Source organism: Apteryx mantelli, chromosome 4 (assembly GCF_036417845.1).
Source record: "Apteryx mantelli isolate bAptMan1 chromosome 4, bAptMan1.hap1, whole genome shotgun sequence".
NCBI classification, from domain to species: domain Eukaryota; kingdom Metazoa; phylum Chordata; class Aves; order Apterygiformes; family Apterygidae; genus Apteryx; species Apteryx mantelli.
Genome location: NC_089981.1, coordinates 74378211 through 74397960, shown reverse-complemented (window position 1 = coordinate 74397960; position 19750 = coordinate 74378211). Strand labels below are relative to the sequence as shown.

The 19750-nt window shown below is 34.8% G+C and overlaps 1 protein-coding gene across 2 annotated transcripts in view; it reads right to left on the bottom strand.

Annotated features, from left to right (window-relative positions):
* Window positions 1–19750, bottom strand: part of AK7 (adenylate kinase 7) — a 26618-nt gene extending 6868 nt beyond the window's left edge. For both annotated transcript variants that reach the window (XM_067294940.1, XM_067294941.1), the window contains exons 1-15: window positions 19671–19750; window positions 19151–19351; window positions 17974–18082; window positions 17092–17186; window positions 16236–16346; window positions 12465–12548; window positions 11779–11867; window positions 11157–11247; window positions 8677–8754; window positions 7775–7924; window positions 6083–6211; window positions 5422–5593; window positions 3784–3912; window positions 2708–2776; window positions 696–893 (exon numbers count right to left, since the gene is read on the bottom strand). In XM_067294940.1, coding sequence (XP_067151041.1) covers window positions 696–893; window positions 2708–2776; window positions 3784–3912; window positions 5422–5593; window positions 6083–6211; window positions 7775–7924; window positions 8677–8754; window positions 11157–11247; window positions 11779–11867; window positions 12465–12548; window positions 16236–16346; window positions 17092–17186; window positions 17974–18082; window positions 19151–19351; window positions 19671–19748 — 1783 coding nt within the window. In that variant the 5' untranslated portion in view covers window positions 19749–19750. The remainder of the gene's footprint in view (window positions 1–695; window positions 894–2707; window positions 2777–3783; window positions 3913–5421; window positions 5594–6082; window positions 6212–7774; window positions 7925–8676; window positions 8755–11156; window positions 11248–11778; window positions 11868–12464; window positions 12549–16235; window positions 16347–17091; window positions 17187–17973; window positions 18083–19150; window positions 19352–19670) is intronic.

Genomic DNA, 19750 nt, shown 5'->3' with positions numbered 1-19750 from the left:
ATTCTTAATATCTCCAATTTGATTCTAGTTCCAGGGTTTTCCCCCTGTTCTCCCCTTCTTTCCTTTTTTTTTTTTCCCTCCTCTCCATAGCCTAAAAAGAATTTTCTAAAGAGTGCTGTCACCCTGTTCTCATTGTCTTGAATGTACAGACTGTTTTGAATGAACAGACAGATCAGGATTTCTTGGAGAATGCGTAAGAAAGAAATTTTTTCCTACATAGAGGTATAGTACAAAACAGGAGCAGTACAAAACTTCTGCCCTAAGTCACTAATCATTTTCTTTCGTACTTCATCTATTACAAATTTCCCACATAGTATCATGGCACCTGAGGATAAATCTAAATTAAAAAAGTATAAGCAATTTCAACATTGAAATACCATGAAATATACTATCACAACAATACAGAAGGATGCCAGTGCAGAAGTCTGCAACCTATGTCAGAAAATCATTTTGGTTATTTAGCCTACAATTAAAATGCAAATTTTTAAAACAGGTTAACTGTTTGAACCAATGAGAATGACTCAGAATTTTTAAGGGCATACAGATATTTCTGCAGATATTCTTAAATGCTTATTGAATATTTATTATTAATTAATATCAATATTAATATTATTAATTAGAAATATTGCATATGTATGTACATTTACTACATTATTTCTAAAGAGCGTATGTAATTTTTAAAAATTATTTCATACCAATAATCTGAGGATGTATTTCAAGTTCATCAAAATAGTTGAGAACAGTCTCATCTTCTGTGTTTAACTCTCTGAAGAGATTAAGAGATCTCAGGAACTGGTCCTGAGTATAATGAGTTCCAGCAACAACACTCTCCGGGAGATTCATTATTCTGTTTTTAAGGAATTCATCAGGTGCAGTCAAAGAAATAACAAATTCTGTGAAGAAGAACATATTTTCTGAGAATTAATTTCTGTGCCATATACTATTATTTTTCCTCCTTATTACCTATTTTAAACCATAAATTAACATAAGTAGATGTAAATTGTATATATCTTTATACAGAAGTTCATTACAAAATGCCTTATATTCAACGTCTCCATTTAGAGCAAACCACCAGTATTTATTAAGAGGAGACATGTCCAGAAAGGAGTTGCATGTTCCAGTTTCACCAAATTCTTTCTCAGCAGTATCAGCAAGACTCTTCTTCTTTAGTGCAGCCAAAGTAGCAAGTGACACTGGAAAATTTAACAACTCATTTGTCAAAAATTTGATCACCCTATACTATGATTTTTAATCTTATAAACAAAGGTATCTCTGTTGAATTAAAGTAAATTAAAATAAATTCAAACAGTGCTTTAAGCACACTATGCCACATGCCATAAAATTTAGCATCAGTTATATTTGTAGTACGCTGGTAGAAAGGAACAACAGAAAGCTTTCAAGGATACGTAAAAACTGTATCTCCCTACTATACTTCAAAAGTCTCATATTTATAGTTTAATTAGGCTTAATCTTGCTCTATTTTATCAACTCAAAAAAATCAAAAGAATTTGTGCTTTGTTAAATATTAACTCATATAATTTTGTAACAATATTTTCCTTGTGTTTCTGTCTAATATCATTAATGCTATTGAAACCTGTTAATTTAACAGGAAAAAAAAATAATCAGGAAATCATTCTTCTGACGCCAGTGAGAAATTTACAGACTCAATTACAGACAGCCCTCGCCCCCCAAAATGCCCCCCCCAAAAAAAAAGAAAAAAGAAAAAGAAAAAAATTATTTTCAGCTCATTCAGTTTTCTAAAACAAGTTTTCTCCAAGGTTGAGAAGGTGTCTTCTTAAAACAGATCCCATGCCTGAAGTCTGTTATGGGAGACAAAGTGGTATTTCTGCAACCCATTATAATAATTCACATTTTCTACTTCAAAATGCTGACTAAAAGTGCCACTGTTTATGAACAAAAGAAATTATTTACTCCAGAAATTCATAAGTGGTCAAAATCTTATTAGAAGTTGTCTTTTTGAATCAAACCTTTGTCCCATTCACATAAGTGCTATAAGTCCCATTCACTAAGGAATTTTTCAGAAAGTTCTGGATTTTCTTCACTTCCACTGAAGCCGTTAAATTACCATGCTGCAAAGAACACTAAGCATTTTAGAAATTCAACCTTTACAATGCTTAAGTGTATGCATCTTATAATGCAAAATATGCCAAATGTATTGTTCAAACATAATCAAAACTTCCAAAGAAATCAAAAAGAGTGAAAACACCAGGAAGCAGTAATTTCTGCATAGATCAAACCCATCCTTTTTTAATTCCCAGTTTAACTGATGTATTAAAATCAATTTGGTAACGTCTTTCAAGATATCATATTAAGAAGTACAAGGAACTCTAAAAAGGGCTAAAGATAAACATGTCTTTTTAATATGCCAAGTTCAGGGGCTCATGTTTGTTCCATTAATAGTTGCTGTAATCACAACAAAGGCAGCCACTACTATTGTTATAAGCAAGCATTTGATGTGCCATCTTCACAAAAAGAAAGCAAGAAAAAAAGGCACCCACAAACCAAACCAAAACCCTCCTTTTGACTAATTGTTCACTTTCAAATAAAAGGGCAGCAGCATAACATGAATTAGATATTTCTTTTATGTTAAATAAAATGTGAACAGATGGAGCGGTATTTCAGACTTCTCGTTGGTGGTAGCAATAATTTGAAAACTCCTCTGTTTATAAAAATCTGTCAAACTTACCAGGTGTGATTAATTTATCACATTTAGGTATTTTGCCTTTAATTTCCTCTTCCTCATCTTCATCTTCCACTAAAACAAAAGAATAAATTGACATTGTCATTTGAATCAATAATATCATTGCATTTGCTAAAAAGGTGCCCAGCACAAATATAATTTTGCATATGTTCAAATTATACTGTTTTGTAATTAATCTAAACTGGACCCTGATTTAGAGAGGTCATTAATGCTGCCAGTCACCACAAAATTCTCCTATGGGACACTAATATTTATTCACCTATACAGCAGAAGTATATGCATACATATGCAATTTAAAAATGTGTCCGTAGCATTGTTCTGACCCTGGTCTCTCCTCCTGTCCCATAAATTCTTCTGCTAAAGACAGAGTCAGGGCTCCGAATACAGAGTAGAAACAGTTTGCAGAAGTATGGTTAAAATGGTTTCTGCCTCCAAGCAGTCTGCTCTTCTCCAGCTGAATAGTCAGCTCAGGTGCCTGAAGAGCATCAGCTGAACATGGTAATTTACAACCTAACATATTAAGATAAACAGGACTGATTTTTGTTTTCTTTAAACCTCATGCTGTAATTTACATATGTAGATAATACTTGGTCCTAATGCATAGACAACGCTTGCTCAGAGTCTGAAGACTAAATTACTGACTGTGTGTGTTGCAGAGCTCCACTGAACTCCTATCCACTGAAGCTGAGATACCCACACAGAATGTGCATCGGCATACTGGCTGGATCTCCTTGTTAAGCAGCCCTTGCATATCATGAATAAATTCTGCCTTAGAAGCATGCTTAGGTGGAGTAGTCCAACACAAAACAATACAGTGTCTGCCATATTCATACATTTACTTATTACTTTGCCAGCAAAGATAGCCTGAAAAATATCTTGCTTAAATTAAAAAAAACATTTGTTGCAATCCTTTTTAAATTTTGAGCAGCTTGTGAGAACAAGTATTTTGTGTGTCATGCACAGCAATTATTGCCGTGTTGATAAACAACTAATATGGCAATGAGAAATATAATGATAATGACAACATTAACAGTAGCAAAAACAAGACCAGCAGTACTTACAATTAAAAAGATCTTTTGCCTGGTCATAGGTTTCTGGGAACCCATCCAAAACATATCCCTGATTTCTACAAGGCATAGTTTTAAGCTTATCCTTTGTGAATTTAATAACATACTGATCATCTAGATGACCTAAAACACAAAGACAGTTAATAGGTACATGGTTTATAGAAAAGAGATATCTGAAATTTTACTAACCTTTTCATTAATTTATCAGAGAAGCTTTTATTTAGGCTCTAAAAATAATTATACATTTTGAGTAACTATTTGTATGTTACATGTTGCCAGAGATCTACGTAGTGTGTAGGTATAAATTAAACTTATTAGTGTTTACAAGGACATAAATATTAGAACTCTAAGGATACTAAAAACTGAACTAGATATTTTAGAATAACGCAATAGGGTCCCAAGCATTTTTAAACTTTCTTCAGATTTTAATAGAAGAAGCAAGGAGGCATTTATAGAGAGAGAAAAAAAATGTGACAAAGCAATCATGTTTTATATCTACAATAAACAATAAGACTTAAGAATAGCCTTGCAACACAAATGTGAAATAGGATTTACAGGTTTCACTTTCAGATGAATAGACTGAGGTACGAGGTGGTCTATTAATTTGGCCTACATTGTTGAGCAAATGTGTGACAAAAAAAGCTTGGTCTGCCCTGATTTTTCCTCCTCTTGTAACCATTGACTCCAGTTTCCTACTTTATTATTCTTCAGCTTTTGAAAGTCTTAATTAAATATTTATAAAACATTGTAATCATCAAAGTACTTTACAATTTCAAAAGACATTATTATTTTAAACAATAAAGCAAAGCATGCAGAAAAGATGTTGCCATAGATCTCATTACTGAAATCTTTGGATGAGTTACAAGTACACTGCTTTGCAGATACATCTGATCCTGATCAGGTAAAACTGTAGTGATAGAATGCATTTTAAGGGGTATCCCTCAATGAAAATGTTAAGACTAAGTCAAAAACCCATGACTTTGGTTCATACATAGAGGATAAGTAGTACTTTTGAGTAATGGCAATTTTTATGGCACTTTTTCAATCTGCAGACTTTACGATTCTTGAATAATTGCTATTTACTCATTGGAGATGTCCAAAATGAGGTATAAAGAATTTAAAAACAATCTCATATGACTGCATACTAACTGCTTTTCTCACTGGAATATTTTTCTGCTTTGCAGTTATGATTAAGAAATATTTCACTAACTTTTTACTTCATATTACATTAATTGTGTTCTTAGTTATGAGAAGATGATGTAATTTAGAAAAAGAACTGGACAAGAATCTAAAGATTCTGAATACTCAGTTGTTACTTATTTGTCAATTTATAGTTTAAAAATAATTATATAAAATGTACAAAAAAGTAGACAGATAAAACATCTACCATTAAAAAACCACCACAGTATTTAAATATATAGCTTTTAATAGCTGAATTGATTAAGATATTTTTTATACATGTACAGCCACACACATTTCAATATAGTTGTATAATTTCACAATTGTATTTGAATTTTTAATAAGGTAAATACAAATGGAGTAGGCATGATTCTTGCTTTTAAAAGGATCTACAAGTTCCAAGGGACAAATTTGTTGCATTATTTGCTATTTGTATAGGGTTGCACTAGTTACCTAAATCCCATTTTAGTACTTGGTGTTTCCTACTCCCATTCTGCTCCATGCTTTCTTTGATTCCATCTAATAACTCTTGTGCTTCTTCTACATTTTCACCCTCCTCTTCATCATCATCTCCCTCTTCTTCCACATCGTCTGCTTCTACTTCTTTGGGAGCCACAATTTTCTCCTGAAGACAACAATATGAACAGACTCAGAAATATTATGGCTGAGTTTCATTTTATACACAGATATAATAAAAGGACCACTCCCCCCCCAACAAAAAAACCCCACTCCATTCTATATCTTAATTTCAAATATGTTCCTGTACAGTAAAGTAGTGAGCAACTTGCAATCACTAAAAAGACCTGAGCGCATCCCCCAGAGGTGATAGTATGTCAAAAGATCTTTCCATTCTAAAGTAGATTACTAAAACTATTTAGTTTTTTTTTAGGTCAGAAAACTGAGAAAGCGAGTTATGTCAACAGCCATACCCAAACTTACAAAATAATTAGTGTATTCTCACTTCTCAATACATTGTGTTGGATATGGTTGTTTCCTATGGTCATTCTTAAACTGCTAAATCATGGAATTCTAATTAATTTTAAAATAATGCCCAACATTTTAAAATCACAGACACTAAAATAATAACAATACTAGAAAACAGTTAGCAACACACCAGGTTTGCTATTGCTTCAGAAATCACATCTTTTATTTTAATGTGATGTAGCTTGTAGTGCTTGCAGAGGTTTTCAGCAATGGTAGATTTCCCAACTCCAGGAGGACCGTGAATGTAAATTTTGAAAGGCTGCAAAAGAAAGATAAAAATTTAACATCATTCAAACAAAATGGATCATTTTATTTAAAAGGAACATTCTTTTCCCTATAACTAATAGGAATAATTATCCTTAAATAATTAAAGCTGAAAATACATTTTAGTTTATTTTACACTAAGTATTTATCATGTCCTTGAATATCTCCTATATCTTCCACTGACTTTGAGTTACACAGTTATTTAACTTAATGGTACAATTTCACCTTTGAAGAAATAGTGTAGTTCTACTTACTAAACTCACAGACTAACTTATGGTGGCGCTATTAGGGTATGAATGATCAAAAGGGACAAAACATAACTCCATAAACAGAACAAAATAAGACATCTTAAACCTCAAGCTGCAGTGGATTTTGGAATGACGTGGCAGATATTTTACTATGCAAATGCAATAGCTCCATTCCCCAACTCAGGCAGAGTCGGGGTCATCACAGTGGTTATTTTAACTTTAAAAATTTCAGCCCCATCATAATTCCAAGTTACTAACGATTTCTCCACTTTCTGTTTAACAAAGATTCAGCCTATTATCCTGACAGAGGTTGAATAACTGTAACCACTATGTATATATTTAGTAAATATATCATGCAACAACGTAACTCAAAACCATACATGATAAACTTGCTATCCTAATTCAGGAAGTCTGACAGTGCAAACTCTGAAACTTCGATAGAGTGGTGGTCTAGCAAACAAAGGTCTAGCCAGCCTTCTGCCTCCTGCTTGGCATGCCTATAGTTTGTGTTGAACTTTTTGAATTACATACATACACACATACACACACAGATAGAGCAGTTTAACCCAAACTCAGACCTGAAAATCCTTTCTGATGTATGCAGATACTTTCAGTGAATGACTTTCAACAAACAATATAAGTTGTATTTTGTTTTACACTTCCTGAACCCATCAAAGTTTTAACAAGATTTAGACACTAAACAGCTTTATCATACCAAAGGCAAACAACAGTTGTATGAATGCAAGCATTTTTCTGTAACTTTAAATAACTATTTCCCTATACAGCTAAATATTTAGAAGTTCTGTATTCAGGTAACAGAAAACAGCAGAGTTGTTCAGGTCATTACAAAATGGAGGGGGGTAAAATGACAGTTATATGGCAGTTGAATATCTTGATTCACTAAGTATAACGAGGGACACAAAATACTCTCCTAACTACTGAATCTATTATATAAAAAAGCTTAAATAAAAAGATATACTTATTGCATTTTAAAAACAAAATATACCAGGGATGTCATGTATATTGCATACAGAAACTAGTTCCAGAGCAGCAGCTTCTCCATTGGAAAGCTTATTTTCACTTACAGGGTTTCAGTTTTAGGCCAAACAGAAAGAAAATTGTAGCTGACAGTTTTAACTAGTATTCTCTTTAAACTTCAATGTAATTTTCAGTTTATATGTCCACTTACTTTGCTTCTCTATCAGTCTCCCAAGTGTTGTCACTTAAAGAAGTAAAAGTATATGTTTATATAATCACTTCTGTTTGAAAAAGAGGAAAACACTTTAAAATAGCATATGCCAAACCATTACCAGTAATCCTCGACTTTCCTTGTATTCTTTGAGGATTTCTTCAATGTTCTCCACCAATCCTCTCTGAGCTACCCACTTAATGTTGAAATTGTCTTTCAGAAACATAGCCTCCATTCGTAGGTTCACAAGCAACATATCCAAATGTGATTGCTGAAGGAGCAAAAGTACATTTTGTTTTACAGACTTAAGCTATGCATGTTAAAAGGGCAATGTTGGTTACCTTAAACTGAAGACTGGGATGGACTGGAGAGAACAGAAAGAATAAAAGCATAGGAGAAGAAGGTTTTTGCACAAAGCAAACCAGAAATGCTAAGCTTTTTTAAAAATTTAAAGATCTTTCAATGTGCATTTATATTTAAGTATTCTCATCAACTATTGGAATAGTAACCACTGAGCAATTATTCTGCACTATACAGAGGTTCCATATTATTGCAGGAAACAATCTTTTTCATAAATCTATCAAGTATCATCTTAAAACTGGCAGGAGTCTCTTTCTTCTGCCTCCGTGAACAGTTTATTCCAGATAAATACATGAATATAACATAATTTACATGTGTTGTGTTCATCAGCCTTAGTAGCACCTCATTATTAAAATTTTTGTTTGTTTTTATGATTTTGTGTAGGTTTTGTAAGAGTGCTCCTGTATGCTCAATGCAGCAGTGACATCAATGTTTCTCTGCTTTTCTAAATCAGGCTGTAACTCCACAAAATTCTCTGTTCTAGGATGGTTAAACTTTCAGTTTATTTATTTTGTAAGTTTAAACATACTGTAGATACTTTTTTAGCCATGTTTTAGGGTTATATTTTTGTACTGAAATAAATAAGGAAATAATACATTTCATGTTACCATACTTTAAGATTATATCCCTTCCTTAAGTAATAAAAGAAAAAAAAATACTAACTGTTAACTCTTTGCTCAAGAATGCATTTTCTCTTGGAATCATCTCAATTTTTCCAGGTCCAGCATTTTTGCTGATACACTATCAAGAAAAAAAGTATAATACATACATAAATTCAGATTCTTTGAAAAAAGTGAACAGGATTTCTGGAAATATCTGTGTTTTAAATTTTACTTTACACTATACCTGAAAAATCAGTATACTGATTTGGAACACCAACATTACGATATTAACTTTAATATTAGTATTAAATACCTCTGTTTTGCTATATATCAAGCCCTCTGTATTAAAACCCCCAAGTGTTCCAAAGCTCTTAAATCCATATATGACTTCCTACTGCTAAGATCTAAGCAGAGACCTATTTTATTTCCCAGCACTTCCATTTCAGATTCTTGAAACATTTAATTCTGTTGAGAATCAGGATAGGTTTCAAGGTCAATGGAACAACACCAATAACTCTCCATATTAGTATTTTCATTGCATCTGTAGATAGATAAGTTGTTAGTTATTCCTACAGCCCTTTAACAATAACTCTAAAAAAAATGACTAGATTTCATAAAAACATAAGAATGGCTTTACAGGACCAGATCAAATCTACAAATATCCCAGGGTTCTGTCTCCAATAGTGGCTGTTAGTGGATGTCTAAACAAAAGTAAGAACACAAAAAGCACATATGATACTCCTTCCTAATACTCTCCTAGCCTTTAGCTATTTTCATCTCAGAAAATTCCTAAACTAGAAATGGCTGCTGTGTACTTAGTAACTCTCAAGCTATTTCTCTCCCACGTACTTCTCCAGTCTTCCCCTGGGCTGGTACAGCTCCCAGCCAAGGTAGCTCTCCGCAGAACTCTCTACTGATAACTTCCTGTCACTACAAGAAATGTCCATTTACTACTGCCCTCTATTTCATATCTTTTAAACAATCACATACTCATGAAAAGACCCACTCTCTTTTCCTAGGGTGCCCAGCAGCTTCTCAGCTGCTTTTGGTGAAGCACTGTTTTGAAAGCCTTTGAGAAATTCAAGTAGATTACATCAGCTCACTCATCCTTGTTCATATTTGCTGGTCACTTCAAAGAACTTCAGTAGGTTTCCAAAGTAGGTTTTTCCTTAACAAAAGCCACATTGACTCTTCCCAAACAGATCAATTGTATCTGGGTGTCCTTTAATGCATTTACTTATTACTGTTTCTAATAACGTACCCGGTTATTGGCCAGTGGTATTACGCATACTGGCCTGTAATTCCCCAAACCTTTCAGGAATCTTTCTTATATTGGCATCAAATTTATCATGCATCAGTCTTCAAGTGCCAGGACAATGCTAAGCAGGAGGTTGTACACGCGAATTAGCAATTAAGTTATTTCATAACTCTTTGGTGAATACCATGAGATTCTAGTGATTTGTTAGTGTTCACTTTGTCAATTCATTCTATAACCTTTTTTACAGTCACTTCAGTTTTATACAGATCCTCTGATGAGTCAACCATAAAGAGATCCTGAAACATCAAGATGTTTCCAAATTCTTATCCACACACATTAATACAAAGCATCTCTGCTATCGCCTCTTCTTTTCTAAGTGCTTCTTTTATACCATAACCATCTACTGGCCTTATAGATTTTCTGGCAGGCTACTGGTTCCTGAAGTGTTTGAAGACAGACTATTCAGTTTGATTCTTTTTTGACAGTTAATCTTCATTTTTTTGTTTCCTGCCAGGTTTTGTTCCTGCCAGGTTTCCTGCCAGGTTTTATGATCCTTTCTATTTTCTTCATCCGGACATAAGTACAACTTTTTGAAGGCTGCCACCTTGTTTCACTCAGCCTACAGTTTAACCATGGCAATTTTCATTTTCTCTTTCTCAAGCTTTCCTTTATGGGTAGCATGCAAGCCCTGCACTTCTAATAATGTAACTTTCAATAGCCTCTACCCTCCTCTAAGGATTTAATATTTTTAGCCTCTTTTATGCTTATTTTTATGTAACAGGTGCATATTATATATTTTTTTTGTGTTCTTATGGTTGACCACAACTGCACTGAATATTTTGACCTTTGTTTCTTCCAAAGGAATGTTGACTAATTGCTTTATGGTCACTTAAACAAATTGGAAGATATTTTGTTTTTCCAAGCATCTTGAAATAAAGTTCAGAAATAATCTGAATATCTTCCTACCAAATCAAGGGAAAAACATTTTAAAAGACTTTGAACATCTAATTGCAGTACTGTGAATCCCATAACAATATCTAATTCAGCAGAGCTTTCTTAGGTAACTCTTCTACTGAAGTTACCGAGACTTTTGCCAAAAGCCAAAAGCTTTGCAGAATCAGGTCCAAATAATGCATTTTGTTTAAAGGACAGAGTCTTACAGAATTTCAAAATATTTTTTCTATCATTTGTTATACAGGATAATTCAGGAAGGCCCAGAGACATCTACTATGTATAGCTTTCAAAACCTTACAAATATCTGAAAAAATAATTAAATCTCTTACCTTTATTAATTCTTTAAGAGTGTGCATAGATTCATCTACTGCAACTATGTAGTGAGTCTTTGGCCTATGGTCTGCTATGTTTTGTAACACCCTAAAACATAGCAAGTACAGTCAAAGTAACAATAGTTAGGGAAGCAGATTGGCAGATTGGGCTTTTATCATTAAACATGTTTCAGAAACAGTCCAAAGACAAAGGATACGTAGGGTCTTGGAGAACTTTTCAGAACATGACATTTTCATATATATTTTCCGTCATAAGAAGCACAACTAGATATTCTGCTTGGCCAAAAGTCCCGAGAATAAAAAGCAACATCTTTAGAAAATATTAATTAAGCTACTGCAGAGCCCATGATCAACTTCTGCACCAGTTAACTGATACTATGTTCTAGTTTCAGTATTGCTAGTAATTTCTTAAAAGCACAGCACCAGTGCAAGTCAGATAAAATTTCCAGGAGGCCTACCTAGTACTAAAGAAACTGAAATCTCTCTTTGACTCAACCAGAAGAATCAAATAGTGTTTTAAAAACCCGTTATCTAAAAGCCTCACTGCTCTCCTGGCAGATTTAGTTTTGTTACCTAGCTGGGAATCAATCATTTTTCAGGTGAAACTTTATCTACTTACGCTGCTAAATCAAGAACATGAATGGTTGGAATAATATTGTTTCCATCTCCAAAAACAGGTATTGCAGGAGTCTCACTAAGCCAAGCCATCTGAAAATACAAATGGGGTATGAAGTGAGAAGGAAAAGATTACTTTTAACTAGAGCTGAAAAAAAGGAATATTTGTGTGCTTGGCAAACCTAAGTATTCAGGATTTTAATATTCAGTTTCTTGAATGATTAATGGAAGCTGTAGTAAAGAAAACAGTTCTGAGAAACGCTGACTGACAGCTGATAAAAACAAGAATCTTTTTTTAAACAATACTCCTTGGTCTTGAAAAAAGGTTGTTTTTAGTACTTTGTATCCCAAATAAAAAAAATGCTTGGGAAAAAAAAAAGAATACAATATTGAAAAGACAGACATTTTTCCCAGTTCTTGCAGACCATTAATATAGCAGACATATTCTAACTACACAGTGCATACTGGGATACTGTTCAAAAACTAGGGAAAAACTAAAAAGAGTTTAGATCAAAAAAAGTGGAAATAACTTTCACTACAGCTAGAACACATTTCTAAGGGAACAAATTATCAGTTCTGTTCATAGAAGCATTAAGTTTATGATACCAAAGCTATTAGAAATGCATTCCATTCCATTGCAGTTTACCCTTAGAAATTAAATTAACCTTCAAAATTATCTTGGATGTCTACCTTAAAAAAGTAATGCAAGATTCCTTCTCCAGCTCCATAAAGAAGTCCTGAAGCAACAACATAAGTTGAAAATTTATGTTTGTTCTGTGAAATAAAATCAACAAGAAAGTTTTTATAAAAATATGGTATTGTAAATCGGACAGTGGCTTACCCTGAAACTTCAGTACTCGAGTCCTATATAGGAAGTGCTTAAATTATATCACTTAAGGATTGAAGCCAGATCAAATTTTACATAACTTTTAGTTATATGTCATATTACTAATATTTCCTCAAAAGGAATGTTGCTATCAGAACTGATCTGTCTACATTTGAACAGATATTCTAAAAAAATCTTAAGAGTTGAGAAATTGGAAATAAGTTATGTAATTCAATGAAGCATACAGGATAACTTGTGCTTCAATATTCTAATTTCAGGGAAAATAATTCTGAAAACCCTTGAAGCTTTTCTTTATTGCCATTATACTTGTATTTGACTTTCTGAAGATGTGGGAAATGCTGGTTCATACTTTTATAATCACTTTACATTCATTTTGAGATATAATTTTAAACAAAATAAGTGGACTGTATCAGTGTCTTCCTAAACACAGATCATGATCAACCTCCAAATTTTTTGCTGATCATTATGCAAATCCTGTCATAAATTTGTCTCTCGTGTTTATGTAAAATGTTACCGCTTAGATCAGTGTTGAAGATGGCTGTACATAGAATATAAACACTTTTAAAATCAGCTTAATGATGAAAACTTTGAAGTGAATCTTTTAAATTAGGACCAGTCATTCTGAAATATTTAAAACTGAAACAAAATCATTAAGCAATTTTCATGTTGTAAAGATCCTAGATAATATCTTATCTACATAACACTAATTAACCTGCATTTACCACAAGAGGCAGTAAATGCCCAGATTTGATATCTATTTTTTGTGAAGAAAAAAAAAAAAGAAGAAGCATCTTTTGATATCATCTTTAAAGTATTTCAGAAACTTAAAACTAAGAACTCTGTCAGCCAATCTTTGATTATGGAAGCAAAGTATTATATGAAGGGATGTCATGTTATACAGCAATGTATTTGTATCTGTGTATGCGTTTTTATGCATCTACCTACAAAATTAAACTTTGTAATAAAAACTGCATCTCAACTCAGTTGAATGCAACAGTTTTTTAGTAATTGTGTAAAACAGATTAAAATCACAAGAGATCACAGTTGGCAAAAGGGTTCCAGAACTTAGTTTTCTTGTGTGATACTATGACAGAAAGTAACTGGTTGTACCCAGAGAGCAGCAACTCCCAGCTTTGTGGACTATACACATGCCCCAGGAGGAGACATGCTGTAAGTTCCATCTCCTGGAAGGAAAAAACTGCCTCTTGTGAAAGCACAGGAGAGGCCATTTGCCATCTCCTCTAAAGAGAAGGTAACAAGCAGGATTTTCCTAGCATATGCCTTTGCAGTAAGTTTTGTGCCATTTGCGGAATACAAACCAGTTTGGCATCCTCTGCTATAGCTCACTGAAACACAAACTTTCAACACAGGTCCAGGTCATTGGTAAAGACCTTCAAGCTTCTGTGTAATATTCATTAAAGCCACTAGATGTCACATTCTAGCCATTATAATAAGTTTTGGAGTTTTGGTGGTTTTTTTTTTTTCCCTAGTAAAATGATTGAGGTGGGAAATAGGTCAAAACTCACGGACTCAGGAACTGGGGCAGCACTGAACACACAGCTGGGAAATGGAGAGATGTTCTATCTGGGGTAATGTTCCTGCAGAGTTTTGAGTTCAGCAGGACCTTGCAGACAGTGGCTTCTCCCAGAGAAAAGCTACACAGCCTGGATCCCCAGCCACACAGGTAAAGGTTGTGGTAAAAGCAAAGAATTTCAGCTCACAACTCCTGCTGAATTTAAAGAAAAATATAGGTGGGAGATATCCTAACTGAGAGGGGTGAAGTCTTGCCTAAGCTGTTGGAACGCGCTCCAAATGGAGGTAAGGAAAGGGCTAAGAAACCCTTCCATTCTTAGGGGCAAGATCTTGTCTGTATGACTGACCTGGCTGCTGAATCCTAGCATTTTCTGCTGAGCTCTTTGCAGGACAGTGGTTACACTGCCAATCAAGGACCTTTCTTTCATAAATGGCACATTCTCCAGATGCCACTGAATTTAGGTATTAGTAAGAACTGTAATCCAGAAATCTTCAGCTATCAACGGAGTGTGATAATTCTGATCTGCTGAGAACAGATGCTTAAGAGACTTCCTGTTCCAAAATACTTCCAGGAACTAACCAGGGTCAACGATACCCGTTGATGCAGGCCCTGGAGGAAAAAGGGCTCTATCTGGAAGGCCTACAAGAGGCATATCTTCAAAATACTCAAATGGCAGTACTTAGTGGAACAATCTGTAGTAGTACATTGTCTTCTTAACAGACATTCAGCAACTGCAAACATTTAAAAGCTAATTGTATATGAATACCTTTATTAGCTTGGTTATGTAGTGATTCAGTACTTAAGCATACTCAAACAAATTGAGCCAATGGTTCCTCTATGTGCTATTGGCAGCAGAACTCATTACCAAGTTCAGTGGACCTTGTTGCAATTTTCATGTTTCTAATATTACAAGTATGAGTTATTCCACAATCTTCAACCTCCACGTTAGTGCAGGAAAAGTAACAGTAGTTTACCACTCTTTTTTTTTCAAGTTGTAATACAAATTTTGCTGGTGTTCTGTACTGTTAAACCCATGTAAGAACAGAATACAATTTCTAGTGCTCTTTCCTCAGCAGGGCATAAGACAACAATTTGTATATTCAATTCAGAGCAAAAATAATCTTCTCTTTTCCTGTATAATTAGTCATATAAATTTCTGTTATGGATGCTGAATTATCTCATTTTTACCTACACCTCACTATGGAAGACTGCTAGCACACAAAGAGAGTAACCAAATGCCTTCATTACACAGCATATTTCCTTGTCTCCAGTTCTCCTTCCTAACCTCCACAGACTCTAGAGACAACAGTGCCAATTTTCTCAAGCCGTGAAGCAGGATCTGAGCCACTGTTGTTATTTATTTAATAATAACTCCTAAATGCACAGAGGTCTGTTCTCTAAGAAGATTAATAGTCTAATCAGGCAGAGACAAATGAAGGTGAAGGAAATGAATATAAAACACATATAAAGTGATAATATTCACTCTAGTTATTCTGGGTCAGCTCTTTGGTCACAATTTTAAAATGATTTACAAGGGTGGATTAAAATCAACAAGCTCTCTGCTCCATGCGCTTGATCTATCCAGGAACATGCTAGGTGCAGCCCAAATTACGAAAGTATTTGCCAGAACATCATCTAAGTATTTCAATGAGACACATAACATGCTAATATTTCAAGACAGATGCCACTTTTCTTTAAAACTATGCTAATATCACTTTCCTCTACGTTCTTTCATCCTTGAGCCTTCTTTCCCCAAACAGGCTCCAACTTCAGTTTTCTCTGATACAACTACTGAAACAATTTTTTTTTTTTTTTTTTAAATGAGGTAAGCATCATTTAATCACTACCTAAGGAAAAAAGACAGAATTTGGAAGGTAGAGATTTGCATTATGTGGACACTTATGTTTCAGAAGACATTATTGCCTTCTTTGTACTCGATATTAATAACGTGTTATTTGCATTCATCAAGAGAATAACATACCCTTAAAATTTATTAAAATTGTTGGTAACTTCTGTTATTAAGATAATGAACTAAGTAAAAAGACCCAACAACCTGTACTTAAGCAAATCCTTTACATACAATTTTTCCAAGTTTGAGAACAAGTTTTTCAGCATTTATGTGATCCATAAAGTTAGGATGAGATTTTCTTCTGCGATAATCTTCATCAGTAAAAGCAATTTCTGAATCCTCCTAGGAAGGAAAAACATGAATGTTATGCATCCCTTAAACAACAATTTTTAAAGGCCAAAATGGTTAAAAAGTTAAACAAAATTCTGTTTTTTTTTAATTTGAAATTCTTAATACTTTATCATTTTGAAAACATCAATAGTTTGATATTTTCTCAGCAAACTTTTTAAAGAACTTCTTATATTTTAAAAAACATGGAAGTTTATATTACATATAGCATTATATAAACATGAAAAACTTTGAAAATGGCTACAGATAACATTTACGTGCACAATTTACATAATACTTTAAATTCAAGAATTGCAATAACATGCTACAAAGTGATGTACAGGAATCACCACATGATTCCTGGTGATAATCCCACATCTATATATACAGATATATGCATTTATCCATATATACACTGGTTAAAGTATGTATTTCACTAAAAATACAGTAAATTCAGGATTTTGTATGACTGAAAGACAGCACATATTGTGGTTAGCATAGGTCTTGTCTCTTGCCAAACAGTCCCTGATGTTTGCACGTAAGCCTCCCCACTCTTTGTGGTCCAGTGCCTGAAGCTCTCTGACTAGTGGAGTAAATTTATCAATTTTGGCAGCAAGCAGTGGTTCAGGTGCAAGGACCACAAGTAAAACAGACTTGCTGAACCTTATTTGCTAGTATGGAGATGCATACTGAAACAGTTTAATTGCATACATTTAATAGAAAGCATTCAGTGAAAAAGAAGTGTTTTTTTATTGCTTACTGGGTCAAGGGGTTTGCTTTTTGCCCAGCTCATTACTGTTGAAATGAGGATGAATATCTTCAGTGTCTCAAAATGCTGCATCTCTGTACGTAGTGCTGTTTAATAAAAGAAAAGGATATTTTTATTGTAAACTGTATTACTCAAACAGTATTTTTGCTTTATATAAAGGTCCCATATAGGCAGCTATATTATAATCTTCTACATGATATCCACTTTTTAATCAAATACTCCTTACTTGGCTTGGTATAAAATGAATGTAATAAGTAAATAAAGAAAATAAATAAACAAATAATGATATGCCAATAAAGAATTACATTAACAGGAGGGGAAAAAAGAAAACAATCTATACCAGGAAATGATTCATCTCTATTGACTGCTGAGATACTGAAAGAAAATAAGCATTTTGGTTTTTTTTCCATCGAAACAGAATAAACCACAGAACTCTAGAGAAAGTCTCCTTATTTTAGTTTAGAGGAAAATAGTTTATTAACACTGGTTTTCACTGCAGTTTTGAGTCAAAATATAGTTAAAATATAAAATATTGAAACATTATTTGAATATCACAGGAGCAAATTTTCTACCCACTTTCTGATTCATATAGATAAGATGGCAGTGGATAGTTATTAATGGAAATAACTGCCTACACAGATATGTCACTTAAGAGTGTTGGACCATTCTATGACAGCTTCTCAAACTTATGTATTCTAGAGTGCCTTCCAAGGTCCCTTGCTAAGTAATTGAAAAATTCATGCAGCATATCTCCATCAAGGAACCTTGTTTTATATTAAACTATAAATACCAGATTATTTCATTATACATCTACAGTAAATTCTGATGGCTGTATAGCAACCAACTTTCTATTCAGCTGATGGCTGTACTAACCAGAGGCAGCCCATGTTGCTTCTTCAATTTGATTTGCATCCTCAGTGATATTATATAAAATGACCTCGCACTCAAGCAAGTGACTTAAAAGTTCTTTTCGAGAAGAGACCTGTGGAAAAAAACAGTTAGAATCCTTCATTAAAAAAAGAAAGAAAAAAAGAAAATTTATACAAAATTCCTTTTCTTTTTAAGTTTAACTTACTGATAGAACGTAGTTTTCTCACACGTAGACTTCTGAAGAGGATGTTAGAATAATTTATAAGACTGATATCGAACTATGTCAGTCAGATAAAAGTAAGGCCGATGTATAAGTTTAATATTGAAACATCTAATCTACAACATACATTAATATAGTTCAAAAAGAGATAAAATTTTAAGTGGAATTTTAGGATTTATATCTTCAGAGCAATTGTGAGTATCAAAAAGATATCCATGTTTTTTGTAGGTATTTTTAACATCGATCAGCTGGCAGAATGGAGAAGGTCAGAAAAATGTCAGCTTCTTTGCAAAATAAAAAATAATCTTCATTCAACAAAAGTATGATATGCAGTATGATAGGATGTTGTCTGCGTCCCTCCAACAAATGCTCTGCATGAGAGCAGCAATTAAGATTAAATACTACTAGCCATGATTTTCTGATTGAACAACTCAGCTATATAGAAGTTCATATCAAAATTTTCAAATGTTTGAAGAGATTCCCCCTTTAGTTAACTAAACTTTGAATGTATCTTTGTACAAAGACGTAGGTATTCAGAACAATTAGTCACTAGTGAAAGTAGTGTTTTCAGTGTAGTTAGGAAGGGAAGATACTGAATTTGGTCCCAGCACCAATATGCTTAAAATGATGCTAAAATACATAGGAGAGATGAGAGAGATACCTGATGTGTGTGTTTTTAGGGAAAAAGAAAGCAGGCTTGCGGCTCATGGGGTAGATGATGTCCTGTCCAAACTGGTCAATTTTTTAATCTATTTTAAGTCCATGGAGTCCCTTAATTTTAACATTTGCTGGATCAGACCCAACAGGGAGTAGATGACTGTGCAGGAAGCAGAGGTAATAAAATACATGTATAAAGCTTCCTGCAGCAACAAGAGACCATTAACACGGGTCATTTTAAATGACTTGCAGTATTTCTGATGTTGTCCGATGGTGACCTGAAATAATAAGACTATCACTTACTGCATAGGTTTCCTCTGCAAAAGACGGTTTATTGCTCCCTGCTTTGGAAAGCGTTCCCACTATTTGGTAGACTCCCTCCTTTGGCCTTTGGCCTCCTTTCAAGTTAGGAACCTCGGCATCGGACGCATTTTCATCCTCCTCCTCCTCCTCCTCCTCTCCCACGTCTTCAAGCGATGCCCCAACGACACATTTGGATAAGTACTGCAACACACGAGACGCGCTCTGTGCGCTCGTGTGCGCCGAGCCACGCGCGGACCCCTCGGCCCCGGGGAGGCGCGGACACGCCGCCCGCTCGCCCCGAGCCTCCTGCTGCTGCTGAGGCTCCAGCAGCGGTGTCCGACCCGGTTTGCGGCCCCGCTCCTCGCCCCCGGCTGGGCCTTCTCCGCGGCACCACCCGGCCGCCGCCGCGCCCCCCCCGCGGCCGCACCGCTCCCGCCGCCCCCAGGCGCAGCCGGGCCGCGCCGGGCCCCCCCGCCCTCGCCCCGCAGCCCCCGAGGCGGGGAGCGGGCGCCGCCGCCACCTCGCCGACGCCGCGGCCGCAGTACGAGTCCAGGTGGTTGAGGAAGACGCGCTGGCTGCGCGCGGGCGCCGCCGCCATGG